Raw genomic sequence first — 15,009 nt, 5'->3', positions numbered from 1 at the left:
ATTTTTGTGCCTAATAACTGATGTATTTGTATCATATCTATTCTTTCATGTGCGATTAGTTTCTCATCAGTTGTCGAATTGGTCTTGACTTTGCCTTGGTAGTTGGTACTCTTTATATTCGATAGTGCAGACATTTTGTTATGATTGAGGAATTTTATTTCATAATCTTAGCTCTAGAGTTATTCTTGTTTTATATTATATTTTCTCTAGCTGTTGAGCCTTTCTGACTGTGTTTAATTATACCTACATTACAAGCCCTTTTCCTCATTTAATTCTTGTCCCATGTCTATGCTAGCTTGGGAGAGCAAGTATTAGCTTTGATTTGGTTTGTATTGAATTCAAGTGCTCTATTTATGGTTTAGATGGATGGAAAGGTAGGTTTAGTGAGTGTGGAAACTAAATTAAAAGTTTGAAAAAAATGACATGAAAAAAAACCGACAAAAGAGTTGTGAATAAAGTGAAAGAACGAAAAAAGTTTATTTTGAATTCTTGAATGAAAAAAAAAAGTTGTTGGTTATATACTTTGATATTTTTGGTTATTGCGTGGAGTTGTACTTACATTTTTTGGCCATATTTTCACTTATATGGTGCTCCCCTTTCTTGGTTTTTCCACCTACCTTTCACCTCGACCCATTACAACTCATAAAAGTCCTCTTGATCATTGGCTATTGTATTGTCGAGTAAGAAGTGAGATAAAATGTTAAAGTTAAAGAGTTTATACTTCACATTAGTCGACCTGATTTAGGTTGAGAGTCACCACCTATCCCTTAGACACATGAACATTTGAGTGCACATAATTATAGTGAGGTTTATTAGGGTTGGTTAAGTCTAGCTTGGGGGAGATGGTTTTTGGTATGTGTGGAGACTAGATTGTGTTACATGACATGCTATGAAGCTTTGTGCTCAAGATTGTTCTAATGCTTATTTTGAATAGTGATTATATCTCTCATGTTTTTAGTTAAGTGTTTGGCTTTATCGTAATCCCACATAGTTGGTTGCCTTACTTTTCCAATGTTTCTTGTCTTATTGCTTGAGGGCAAGCAATGATTTTGCTTGGAGGAGTTTGATATATGTCATATTCATATATAGTTTTTAGGTGCATATAGGTTGTATTTTAGAGCATTAGATTCATATTAGGTTCATTATTGCATTACATTCTCAAGTTATGCTATTCTAATTCTATTTGGTATGTTTTCATATTTTTGATGAATTTCAGGTATTGAGAACATATATAGAGTATGACTAGAGAAGCTTGAGCATTAGGAGAATTTGAAAGAAGGCGCTTTGCATGAGGATTGTTTGGAGTATAGGTAGTACGAGTTTGAGCGAAAAATCATTAGAAGAAATGTGGCAAAAGGAGTCACGTCTACTCTTCTAACCGTAACTTTTGATGTATTTCTGGGAATTGAATAATTTCAGTGGATTTGAAAACTATACTCAAAGAGCTTTCCAATAATAGGTGGCACGCCCCAGGAAGACTATGTCAAATGAAACCTTTTTTGAACTCCTTAATCCATATGGTTTCTCTAGGGCACTATTAGTTGGTTCTATTGTTGTCACCAGTATAACGAAGACCAGTTTTTCCCCCAATTCCTCCCGTTAATTTATTTTTTATCTAAGGTGCTTCTGGCATGTAGTAGTTTTTTGACGTGCTTTTTTGCAATTTTTTAAGTTCATTTTCTTTGGTTTTAAGCATTTTGCACAAATTGTTGATTTGCAGCAATGAAACCCGAATTTAAATATTCAAAATATGTATAAGCTAGCTAGCTAGCTAGTCGTCGAAAGCATCAATCTAATCTTAATCGTTAGATTTCGCACAGCCTTACTAACCAATATCGTGAAATTGCAAGCTTATACCACGTATATCTGATCCTCTCTTTCTCCGTCTATAACACCAAAAATTCTCCTTCCAAAACCCATGAATGCTGATCTTTAAACTTTTGAATTTAATATTAATGGAGCAATGAAACCCATTGCTACCTTAGATTTCAACAATTCTGTATAAACATATTGCAACAATTGCAACAATATGTTTATACTAGCTTATATTTCAACAATTGCAACAATTGTTTATAAACCCATGAATGCTGATCTAACGATTTGCAACTAGCTTATACTAAATACGATTCACGGATCTAGTTTTATGCAGTTAAATAACCAAACAATATATTTCAAAACCTCAAAAATTAATATCGGTTGGTTTATTAAACACCAAAAGACTAATTTTTGTTTATATGTTCATTAAGCAATCAAATTACTAAGTTTCTAAATAATTGTCCAAATTATCTTATTAGACATGAGAATATTTATTTGGGTCTTTGATTAGCAATTATAAGCATATTAGGGTGATAAAAGCAATAACCACATAAACATGAATATATGTGCATAAAGTCCAAAATATAAAGAAAAGATTAGAGTTTGGTGTAAAAAAGACATGAATTGTTTAAGATCTACATTATCAAAAATGCATTAGTAACTTTAAGCAATTAAATATTGATTGAAATATTAAGTATCCTCAGGAATATAGTCCTGGGTCTTAGCGGATATCGACTTTTGGGAGGAGCAAACTTGAAGCTTAAATCGAAATCAATGGAGATTGAGAAAGTATACGAGTGTTTGAAGTCTTTAGAAGGAGTATGCTTAGAGTATGTAATGTGAAATAACAGTTGAACGTCGTGCCAAAAATTCTGTGGAACAAGGCCTATTTGTAGGAAAAAATGAAAAATAAGATAAGATTTGAGAACGCACAGAGCGCGGGCCTAATGACCTTAACGCTTAGGAGTTACACCAACGCAACAGTGATGTGTCGCGCGCACAGCAGTCTGAATACGCATCCTACTTGCATTCTCTGATTTTCCTGAGTGTCCAAAGGTAGATAGTGCGCACCATTGGTGCGCGGGATGCAACAACCTCTGCGTCGCACAACCGCAAATCTGGTCAGATTTTACTTTCTATCCAAATTAAAAGATCATTTTATCCTTTATTGAGTATTATCATTTTTATTTTGAAATCATCTTTCTAGAAGATTAAATCTGAATTTCACAATATATCTTATCTTACAAAATAATTATATCGTAATCGAAAATACAATTATGATGATGAATAATTAATTGGGCTTTTAAGAAAGGGATAAATCCAAATTTTAATTAATAATTAATTGGGCTTTTAAAATTGGGCTTGGACCTTTTTAAATAAATAAATAGACTTGACATACTCAGAACGATTTTAGGATTAGCTCTTTGGATTGCTCACGTTCGTATCAGACCAAGTAAGACAACGATATATATCATCATCGGTTAAAATGGAAAAACACGATTACGTGTCTTCAGTAATATACATGCAATAATTCCGATTTAAAACGCGTAATTTATGAGTTAATTACTAAAAAGAATATTCAAATTAGGCCTCTTTTATTGTGTGGGCCATAATGCTTTCTTTATAAATTACAATTGGTTAATTCCAAATCCATTGGATTTTAGATATATGTGACTTTCTAGCGACATATTATAAGCCATTATTCAAAATCGAGATCCAGAGAAACAATCGTTGCAAAGCCTGCTGATGTGCATGAATTGCACGCTGCGCAAGTCTTTGGAATCTGGTGCAAGGACGGGCTTCTTGCAAAACTCTAAAAAGACTCGAGATTTTCTTGGGATGTGGAGTTTTGTGCGTTGATGCATGAGTTTGTGTAGCGGATGTGCGTCTCACACAACCTTTGTGTGCTCCGCTCGAGACGCTTACGCGACAAGCAAGTCTTGCGGATGCCCTATAGCTCCTTTTTAACCCTAATTTTCGGATTTCTCTATTACGACCTTTCTTTTTTCGACTTTTAAAGAGCTTTTTCTCTTTATTTTAAACTTCTATTTCTCCAATTTCTCTCTCTAAAAAATGATACCCTCTCATACTTTTATATAGAAACCTCCATCAAACACTGAAAATCATTTAAACAAATACATCAACGCACTTCTCTTTCTAAAAAGACTTTATAGTTTGGTATTTGAGATCTGTACAAGCAAGCGACAATAGCAAAATGGTATAATTTATGAGGGTTTTTCCCCATTCTTTTCTTTTTGTATTCATCTTGTTGTTTACTAACGCGTGTTTTCATGATGTCCCCTAACACTTTTCTCTATATTCATGTATATATATTTATTTATTTTCTTCACTTGTAATATTAATTATTTTCATAGTGGTTTTGATTCTTTTTTGGAATTATTTTTATTATGCTTTATGATTGTTTTTTCACGTTGTATATGCTAACAAAGATCTAAATATATTTTAATGATTAAATCCGATATTTTGGACAAACTATTAGAAACCCACTAATCTGATTATTGATTAAAGTTAAATGAGTGGTCACCTTATTAGATGTTTGATGTTAAAAATCAAACTTTTGCATTATTGTCCTTTTTTAGGTTGCAATCAAGTAATTTCATCTTTATATTTTTATTTTCAATTTAATATGTCAGTGAATTTAGAAGGACGTTCATCACAGAATATAGAATCTCATTTTATAGTTTATTTAGTATTCTTTACAAAATTAAAATTAATTTTTGTACAAAATTAAACTTGTGTTGGTAGCACAACTTCAAATGCCTACAACTATAAACTAATGTAATCTAATTTTATTGTTTAGAAATTATGATTGTTATGAGAGCTCATACTTCCCAACCACAAAATTTGAAATGCAGGTGATATATTGGAAGAAAATAATTTTTTAAATTTGAGCAATTTTTTCCCAAACGATCTTTTCACATATTTATTATAAAATTACGAAAGTAAATTTTCCATCAACTAAAAAATGTGTATATACCTTGCCATTGAAAAATTTCTTAAATAATATGACTAAGCCATCCAATAGAACAACTTTTCGAGCTTAATAATTGAACTTTCCTCTTTCGCTAGAGAAATAATTACTTGAGAGTTGAAAGTATAAGAAGGCACCTCTAATTATTATGTCAGGTGGAATTCCGTTGAATAACGCAATTTGGGAGTATAAAGCAAAACAAATCATAACATATCTTCCTATAAATTTTAAATAGCTCATCTATTAATCTAACTATTTTATCATTTATAATTCATCATTTAATGTACTTTTTAGTTTTTCAAATTCATAGAAAACATTTTACTATACATATTACATAGAGAAAAAAATAAGGGTTTTTCTATGGTGTGCCCTTGTGTTATTTAAAATTCTACGCTGCACCCTCACTTTTTTTTTCTCTCTGTATTACCCTCATACTTTTTAAGTAATCTCTATGGTACCTTCCCGTTAAGTCAATGTTAAGTTGACTGTTACTTTTGTTAAACCCTAACAAATTGTGGGAACTTTTCCCACCAAAACATGCTGTTCTCTTTCCCGTCTTCTTTAAATCACTCGCATCTCTTCCATCCTCTCTCTTTCCAATCTACATCTCTTATCCCTCTCTTCCATTACTGAATATGTCAAGTCTTATTCTTCTAAGTCCTACAATGGTTGCGAACTGGAATTCATAAGTCCAAGGTGCAACGGCTGCCCTGCAAAAATTGCAAAGCTACATGTATCTGGTTCCTAAAGAAATCCGCAAAAGGGCTACTTCAAATGTGACTACTATTAGTTCTTCTTGTGGCTGAACAACAACAATTTTGTTGTGAGAGGAGAGACCCTTGAGAAGCTGTTGATGCGTGTTGGTGATGAACATGGTGTAATGCATGAAGAGGAAGGTTTGTTGGAGATGAAGCACGAAATTACTGATTTGAAGGAGAAGGTTGAAGGACTTCTCAAATATTTGAAGAAGATGGTTAAAATTGGCTTGTTTATGTATGTTGTTCTACTTGTAATTGTGAATTAGGGTGAAATTGCTAGTAAAGATGTAATGAGATAGGAATATCCTACTCAGTTGGTGTAGTTGTTGGACAAATGATGAAAGTTAGGGTTTTTGTAATTGCACTTTTGGTGTAATGTTGCACTTTTAGTGAATTAATAAAAATTGTTGCACTTTTGGTGAATTAATCTGAATTTGCTCTCCTTAACAATCTCAAACCATATATGAATTAAACTACAAAAGCCAGGTGCATGATTCATATAATTCAAATAAAGAGTTTACAATTAGTGCAAATTGAACAAATATCCAAAAAGTTGAACAAGCACCAATACACCCTACAGATAGTGCAATTTTCCAGAGTACCCAAAAAGCTGAACAAAAGTTATAGCCAATTGTATCTTAGGCTCAATTGTTCACAAAAAAAAAAAACACCACATTATGTTCATAATCTTCAAAGAAGGGCCATTCTGTTCATAATCTTCTGCCTTTTAGAACTAATTCTTCTAGTGCCACTTGTTGAAGGTTGGCTAGAAGGTGAGTGATGTTGATGAGGAGGGTTTCCAGTTGTGGTAGGTTAGCTAGAATATGACTTATATTGCTAAGGAGGGTTGGCAGTTGTGGTAGGTTGGGTAGATGATGCAAAATCAACTTGTCTTCTTGTTGCAAGTCTTCTTGTTGGTTGCTCTAAGTCTGGTTGTGACAGATTGATCATCAAAAATCAATGAGATTGGAGTTAACTTCAATGTGGCCACTGCTCTGACTTTGTCTTCTTTTAGAGGCCTAGCTGCTGCCTTCAGGTCTAGGTTGCACACCACCTCCTTGCTGCTCCCTTGGTTCCCTAGCTTAGCCCCACCTTTGCAAGTCTTTGAGTTATGACCAAAGTCCTTGCATTTCTTGCATTGTAAAATGGTGTTTCTCTTTCCTTTCTTCTGTTCTCCTTCCTCTCTTCTCCTGTTCCTAGATGGTCTACCAATTCCTCTTTTCATGGTTGGAGGAATAAGTGTTGGTTAAATCTGGCCACTACTCTGACTTAGGGATTGGTGAAATGTTGCCATTATAAGTTGCTTTCTACCTAGATACACTAAACCAATCTGAGACATAGTCTAGTGGGTCTTTAACAGCATCCAATATGGCTTTAATTCCATGCTTATATGGAATACCACTGACTTGCCACCTTCCACAAGCACACTCTGTAACACCCCGAAATTTCTCTGAAATTTTCGCGCGTTAATTATTATTATTATTGGAGTGATAAATTATATTTCACTAATATATTTTCAGAAAGTATATATATATATATATATATATATATATATATATATATATATATATATATATATATATATATATATATATATATATATATATTATATATATATATATATATATATATACATCTACATTATTTTAATCGATATTGTTCAATGTGTTTATAATGTGTTTATTTTGTGTGGCATTGTTGTTAGTCGTATAATGTTTGTATATGCATTTTTTATACGAAACGGACAATGTAGTCCTCGTGTCCGTGTTGAGTATAAAATGTGATAGTATAGTGCGTGCGTATTTGTATTACGTTACTAATTATAATTTTAATATTGGAAAATACTTACTTATACATATTATTTTTGAACGATTTTACTTGGTGCCTGAAATGTACATTATACTAGTGTTTCATTCGTACATTGTATTATGGGTATTTGGAGGTCCGAAATTTCTGATTTTATTTGTGGTATACTAACGGTTGTGGACAACCCTTTTTAAGCTCTTGTAACGTTAAAGTTAATAAAGAGTTATCTCTTTATTTGCCTCCTTAATACACCTCTTAAAAACACAAACTCTTCACTTTCATTTTCTGAAAATAAAATCAGAAAACTTACCCCATATCACCTTCATTTTGCACGCCTAACACAAGGGAAAAGGGGAGAGGAAAAGTTTGTTCTTCCTTCACATTTTCTCACACAAAAAATCAGTCCACATTTCTTGGTTTCAAGCTATTTTTGCACCAGTTTTCAAGCACGTGTTGAGGTCATTGCGTTTGTGTTCATAGGAGAGAAGGTGGTGATATTCCACAAGGCGTTTAGAGTACATTTGAAGCTTTCTACTACGTTTCTCCTCAAGAAAAAGGTAACTAGCGTTATTCTAGTTCGGTAGAGTATAGATTTTGAACTTAGGTTGTTAGAATTACGTTAGAGAACGTAGTATCATGCTAGGTGGAACTTAGAGGATTGCATGATTAAAGTTTCATGTGGATTCTATGGTTGTTGGTGTTGTTTTCATGTTTTGGATTGCTACTATGATCTTATTGATAGGACTTGTCAATTAGTTGTTTTTTTTTTTTAGTTGTGTGGTTGAATATATTTGATTGGTTCTCTTTGATTTTGCCTTGGATTGGAGTTGTTGTTGTTATTGGTGAAGTTTTGACACATGTGAAGGTGTTTGGTGTTGTGTGTTGGCGTGGGTTGAGTTGGAGTGGACGTAGGAGGCTAGTGCAAGTTTTGTGGGATTTTCGGTAGGCGTACGAGCGAAGCTCGCAGGCCACGGCAGTAGCTGCTTGCGACTCGCGAGCCTCATTGCGACTCGCGATGGCTGGGTGTCGCGACCCGCGACGCTCGTCGCGCCTCGCAAGGAGGGGTCTGTCCCCTGGGTCGTGCTGCTGTGTTTTAGATTTCTTTTTGGTTTGCAGCTTATGTATCTTTGCTTGGTTGGTCTTAGGTATGTATACTGGGGTGTTTGAGTAAACTTTGGTTAGTTTAAGTGTTATATTAAGGGTATGTGCCCAATTGTGTTAGGTAGCTTTTGGTTATTTGCCCGGATCGGTTGCTTGTTTTTGGCTATGTAGGCTCATGATGGAACCTTGATGGGTAAGATTGTTTTGATTTGCTCTTATAACTTGTTATATATACATTGAAAGTTGGATTTGGATTAGTTGGTGTATACCTTGACGTGTATACTTGTACATTGTTGAATAGTGTGATCCTAGGAACGGTATGGTTCTAGAGATCTCTATTAGGTGATCCAAAGAATGGTATGGTTCTAGGAACTTGAGTTGATTGTCCTAAGGGCGGCATGGTCCTAGGAATTTGTGTTTGATCATCCTAAGGGCGGTATGGTCCTAGGATTTGGTTACTAACCTTGGGCGGTATGGTCCATTGGTTCACTACGGGTGGATGATCCGTAGAATTTAGCTATTCGAAAAGGGTGGTATGGTTCCTCGAATATGCAGGCTATTCGAAAAGGGCGGTATGGTTCCTCGAATAAGCAACGTAGGCCTTGGGCGGCATGGTCCAATAAGTCTACTCACAGGCGGCATGGTCTGTTGCGTTGAGCTTGTTGACCGCATTTGTTGAATGGTTGACGGGGATTTGTTGTAATAGTGGGGTGTCTTATTTGTTATTATGATCGATTGTACCTCATAGTGAGTATGGTTTCTTGATATTGTATTCTCTGGTGTTGTTTCTAATTATTTAAGTTCTTTATCTGTTTCTATTAAGCTGGGAGAACTGCTAGTTACTCCCCACTGATTGTGGAAGTTGTCGAAGCTGGAATTAGGACTAGTTACTTAGTCGGTTTTAAGTAGCTACCTCTTTGTTGTCATGTATTTTAAACTACGGTTTTAGTTGTCTTTTGGTTTGGATTTTCTCTATGATGGAGGGTTCTTTTGGAAACCATATTATATTTTTAGACTTGTTGGAATGAGGGTATGGGACCTCATTTTCCCTTTTTCTATATATACGACTTTGGAGTTTGATTAATGTCTTCGAAGGCTTTACCTAATTATAGTTACATATTTTTACTCCTTAGAGTAGCATCTCCGTCTTATTGGTATTTCCGCTGCCATTATTTGTATCATTTCCTTTGCTTTAAATCTCCGCTCTCCTTCGGAATTGGACGGGATGTTACAGTTGGTATAAGAGCAAAACGTTCCATAAGCTCTCTTTAAGTTGCTATGATTTTCCCCGAGAATGAGTAGACTTGTGACTAGGATTACTAGTGTCTTAGGCTTCAAGTCTAGTGTGTATGAGAGTTACCTGGGTAGGAAAGTAAACCTGGGGAATCATTTTTGTTTACCGTATTTATCGATTTAATGCATTCTTATATGAATTTGGTAAACTAATGTGAAAGCTTCTGTTTTGTAGTATGCCTCCACGACAACAGTTGGCTGCTAGGAAGGAAGCCGCACGTCATCGTCGCGTAAGCCTGGAAAATGCTTTTATATCCTTGGCTAATAGAGCTGTTTCTTGGTGGTGGGCAGTCTGCTTTCGACCGATTTGACTGTCATAGCCCCCCTACTTATGATGGTGCTGCCGACCCTGTGGCTCTGGAAAATTGGTTAAGAGAAATGGAGAAGCTCTTCACGGCAACAAACTGCCCTGATGCCGAAATGGTACCTATTGGGACGTACTATTTGAAGAGAGAGGCTGATAATTGGTGGGGTACGGTGAAGGCTGCATGTATGGCTACGGCTGGTTTTGGGTGGACCTAGTTCTCCGCCAAGCTGAAGGAGAGGTTCTATCCTGACGAGTTGTGCTGGCAAAAGCAGGAAGAGTTTATATCTCTGTCTCAGGGGGAGTATGGATATTCAGAAGTACACCGACCGCTTCACAGAGCTGTCTAAGTTTGCTGGTGTCATTCCCACCGAAGCTGAGAGGGTTAAGAGATATATCAAGAAGATGAATCCTAGGGTAAGGACTCTTGTGCTGTGTTCGGGAGTTACCACTTTTCAAGCTGCTTATGAGATGGCCTTGAGTGTCCATGCATCAGTCAAAGAGGAAGAAGCTGTTAAGGTTGCATCTGCAAGGAAGTCGTTAAGGCTGCATCTGCGAGGAAGTCGTTTCCGTTTGTTGCTCCTTGTCCGGCTAAGAAGCCGAAGTTTGAACCAAGTTCCCGAGGTGGGTATCAAGGTTCCAGTTCTAAGCAGAGTTTTGATCCGTCCAAGTGTCGGAGGTGTGAGAAGCCTGTGCATCCGGGGAAGGATTGTGATGGAGCTGCTATTGTTTGCTTCTACTGTAGGGAAGCGGGTCACAAGAGTTATGAGTGTCTTAAGAATCCGAGGGCTACAGCTAAGCCTCCTGTTCCTCCTAGTCTTTCTGCTCCGCCGAAGAATCGAGTTTACAGCATGACTCATTCCGACGCCGATGTTCATCCCGACGTCATCTCTGGTACCTTTCCTGTTAATTCTGTCCCTGCTTCTGTGTTGTTTGATTCTGGTGCTTCCGTGTCATGTGTGTCTAACTCTTTCGCCAAGAAAGCTAACCTGTTTTTGAGTTCTCCTCCTTGAACTCTTATATCTTTACCCTGTGGTGAGAACTACCTTTGTTTTGCCGAGTATTGTGGAGTGCCTATCTCTGTGTTGGGTATTGACCTTCCTGCCAATCTCAAGGCATTCTCCATGGTTGAGTTTGATGTTATTTTAGGTAGGGATTGATTGTTTAAGTATCGTGCTCAGATTCATTGCCGCGATCAAAAAGTGACTCTTCGTAGTCCGTGTGGCAAGCGTATCTCCTATAGTGGAGTGATGTTGAAGAAAGGGGTAAAAGTCGTGTACGCTCTCAAAATGCAAAAGCTTCGTCGGAAAGGGGAGCAAGTGTTCGTCTGCATGGTTAAAGATTTGACCCAAGAGGTGAAGTTAGAGGACATCCCCATTGTTCGTGAGTATCTGGACGTTTTTCCTGATGAGTTACTGGGTATCCCTCCTGAAAGAGAGGTCGAGTTCAGCATTGACTTGACTCCTGGTACTGCTCCTTTATCAAAGGCCCCATATAGGATGGCGCCTGCTGAGTTGCAAGAGTTGAAGACTCAGTTGCAAGAACTGATTGACAAGGGATTTATTAGGCCGAGTGTCTCGCCGTGGGGTGCTCCTGTTCTGTTTGTCAAGAAGAAGGATGGGAGTATGCGGCTTTGCATCGACTATCGTGAATTGAACAAGGTGACTATCAAGAATAGATATCCCTTGCCCCGCATTGAGGATTTGTTTGACCAACTAAAGGGTGCTGGAGTGTTCTCAAAGATAGATTTGAGGTCAGGATATCACCAGATTCCGGTGAAGAAGGAGGATATTCCTAAGACCGCCTTCCGAACAAGATATGGGCATTATGAGTTTGTTGTCATGCCCTTTGGTCTTACAAATGCCCCTGCTGTATTCATGGACCAGATGAACCGCTCTTTCCATGAATTCCTGGATACGTGTGTGGTTGTTTTCATCGACGATATCCTGGTGTACTCTAAGAATGAAGAAGAGCATGAGAAGCATCTGAGGTTGATCCTGGGTATTTTGAGGCAACAGAAATGGTTTGTGAAGTTCTCCAAGTGTGAGTTCTGGCTTAAGGAGGTGTCGTTTCTAAGCCACATCATCAACAAGGATGGAGTTATGGTGGATCCTTCCAAGGTTAGAGTTGTGGTGGATTGGGAGAGTCCTAAAAATGTTTCCGAGATCCGGAGTTTCCTAGGTCTTGCGGGTTACTATCGGAGGTTTGTTAAGGATTTCTCAAAGATAGCCCAACCGTTAACCAAGTTAATGAGAAAGGAGAGCAAGTTTCGGTGGTCCGAAGAGTGTGAAAAAGGATTCCAAGAATTGAAGAAGTGCCTCCCTACTGCTCCTGTTCTGACCTTGCCTACCGAAGGGGTTGGGTTTGAAGTATATAGAGATGCATCGAAGCTCGGGTTGGGTTGTGTCCTTATGCAACAAGGAAAGGTGGTGGCGTATGCCTCTAGACAGTTGGGTGCATGAAAAAAATTACCCTACTCATGTTCAAGAATTGGCTGCTGTGGTGTTTGCTCTTAAAATCTGGCAACACTATCTATATGGGGTTTCATGTAGGGTGTTTACCGACCACAAAAGCCTTAAGTACATCTTCACTCAACGAGATTTGAATTTGAGGCAGAGGAGATGGTTGGAGCTAATCAAGGATTACGATCTGCAGCTTGATTACCATGAGGATAAAGCTAATATGGTTGAGGATGCTCTCAGTCGTAAATCGAAGCATTCTCTTAATGCGGTTAGAATTCCGCCGAGGGACTTGTGTGATGAATTTCGGAAGCTTGAAATCGAGGTTGTACCTCAAGGTTCAGTGGAAACTCTTTGTGCTATGAGTGTCGAGCCTGTCTTGTTCCGAGAATTGCGAGAGAAGCAGAAAAATGATCCTAAGTTGGAGAAGATCCGTGAAGCTAAGGTTCAGGGTCGAGCCGAAAATTTCGAAGTTGATTCCGAGGGAGGTCTGAAATTTATGGGTCGTTGGTGTGTGCCTAATGACTTAGAGCTTAAGAAGAAAAATCATGGAAGAAGATCATTGTACTCCCTATTCTGTTCATCCTAGGGGTGATAAGCTTCACAAGGATCTCAAGGCTAATTTCTGGTGGCCTTGTGTGAAGAAGGAAGTGGCCGAATTTGTGGCTAGATGTTTGGTGTGTCAAAGGGTCAAGATCGAGCATCAAAGACCAGGTGGTTTGCTACAACCATTACCTATTCCCGCGTGGAAGTTTGATTCTATCTCGATGGACTTTGTTATGGGTCTTCCGAGAGCTGCTGGTGGTAAGAATGTCGTATGGGTGATCGTAGACCGGTTGACTAAGGTGGCTCGGTTTATTCCGATGAAGAATACTTGGGCTATGGAAGAGTTAGCAGAAGCTTACGCTAATGAAATCATTTGATTGCATGGTGTTCCGAAGGATATAGATATAGTATCTGATCGTGACCCTAGTGACCCTAGATTTTTGTCTCATTTCTGGGTTGCTCTGCAAGAAGCTTTTAGTACTAAGTTGAAGTTGAGTACCGCTTTCCATGCCGCTACGGATGGGCAAACTGAGAGGACTATTCAGACTCTGGAGGATATGATCCGCGCTTGTGCTTTGGAATTTCAAGAGTCTTGGTTGAAGTCATTGAATTTGGTGGAGTTCTCTTACAACAACAGTTACCATGCGAGCATACAGATGGTTCCTTATGAGGCCTTGTATGGGCGTGAATGTCGCAGTCCTACTTGTTGGAGCGACATAAGTGACTCTCTAAAGGTTTGATACCACTTTATAACACCCCGACAATGCTCTATTTTTCAAAATATCTTTCTAATGTAAAACTTAGAAACTTATCAAAGCATTATCGTTCGTATGATAACGTATCGGCTTATTCAGAATTTTGTAGCCGAAAATATAATAAATAAACTTTACAAATAAAACTTAGTCAAACAAAAAGTCAAACCAACAAAAGTCAAAGTCAACCTCAAAAGTCAAAGTCAACAACAATAGTCAAAGTCAACTATGAAAGTGTAAAGTCAAATATAATAAATAGTCAATATAAACTCTCTAAATCTCGAACTCATGATGCATCATCTTCGAACCTGTAAATGACGATACACTATTGATCCCTAGAGATTTATCACCAAATGGGTCATCACAGGATCAATAATGCATAGCCATGATCAAACATATACACACAAAGCACGTAATCAACAAAGCTGAGTACTACATAATAAATAAATAAATAAACAATCATATCATGATACTAATAAACAATAAGAAGGGATATCATCTTCAAACCTGTAAATGACGATACACTATTGATCCCTAGAGATTGATCACCAAATAGGTCATCACAGGATCAATAAGGCATCTTCATGATCAAACATATACACACAAAGCACGTAATCAGCAAAGCTGAGTACTACATAATAAATAAACAATCCTATCATGATATATACTAATAAATAATAAAAGGGATAAATTAATCATAAAATAACATTACAGACTACTTTTACTAAACTAAACTTCACAACTAATAGATTAATTAATTTAGATGTAAAAATTAATGGAACGAGTTATCTAACCAAAACCAGCCTTCAATTTAGAAGACGAAATACCGGCACGACTCCGTATTCCCCTAACCTACGACATCGAGGAACCTTTAGAATAAAAATATGACACGATGATCAATGTGGTCGCAAGAAAAGCCATGGGCTACCACCATGTACTCCAACTCATACTTGTCCAACACTTCAGACGTGCACAAATCTAAAGCTATTATTATCTACGTTTCCCTTTACATGATTAATAATGTATTCACTTGCTATGATTCACAAGTAGGACAAAAAATATAATCATCAAAGAATCATAAACTTCCATTTTTATCTTAGAATTAGATAGGGTGATCATCAGCTTAACAACCCAAGATTAATTCCGCTATTTAATCCATAACCTTCCTTTATTCGTTGAACCA

General features: G+C 37.2%; 1 protein-coding gene across 1 annotated transcript; it reads left to right on the top strand.

The window, feature by feature from the left end:
* The first annotated feature begins 5,660 nt into the window (after window positions 1-5,660).
* LOC130590153 (uncharacterized) lies at window positions 5,661-11,082 on the top strand. The gene is made up of 5 exons (XM_057392156.1): window positions 5,661-5,800; window positions 9,941-9,995; window positions 10,057-10,277; window positions 10,369-10,761; window positions 10,815-11,082. The coding sequence occupies exons 1-5, from the start codon at window positions 5,661-5,663 to the stop codon at window positions 11,080-11,082; spliced, it is 1,077 nt and encodes a 358-aa protein (XP_057248139.1).
* The last annotated feature ends 3,927 nt before the right edge of the window (window positions 11,083-15,009 follow it).

The sequence above is a fragment of the Beta vulgaris genome, chromosome 9, assembly GCF_026745355.1.
Source record: "Beta vulgaris subsp. vulgaris cultivar EL10 chromosome 9, EL10.2, whole genome shotgun sequence".
In the NCBI taxonomy this organism is placed as follows: Eukaryota; Viridiplantae; Streptophyta; class Magnoliopsida; order Caryophyllales; family Amaranthaceae; genus Beta; species Beta vulgaris.
Note: the sequence above shows the minus strand (reverse complement) of the source record. Positions and strands in the feature narration are given on the sequence as shown.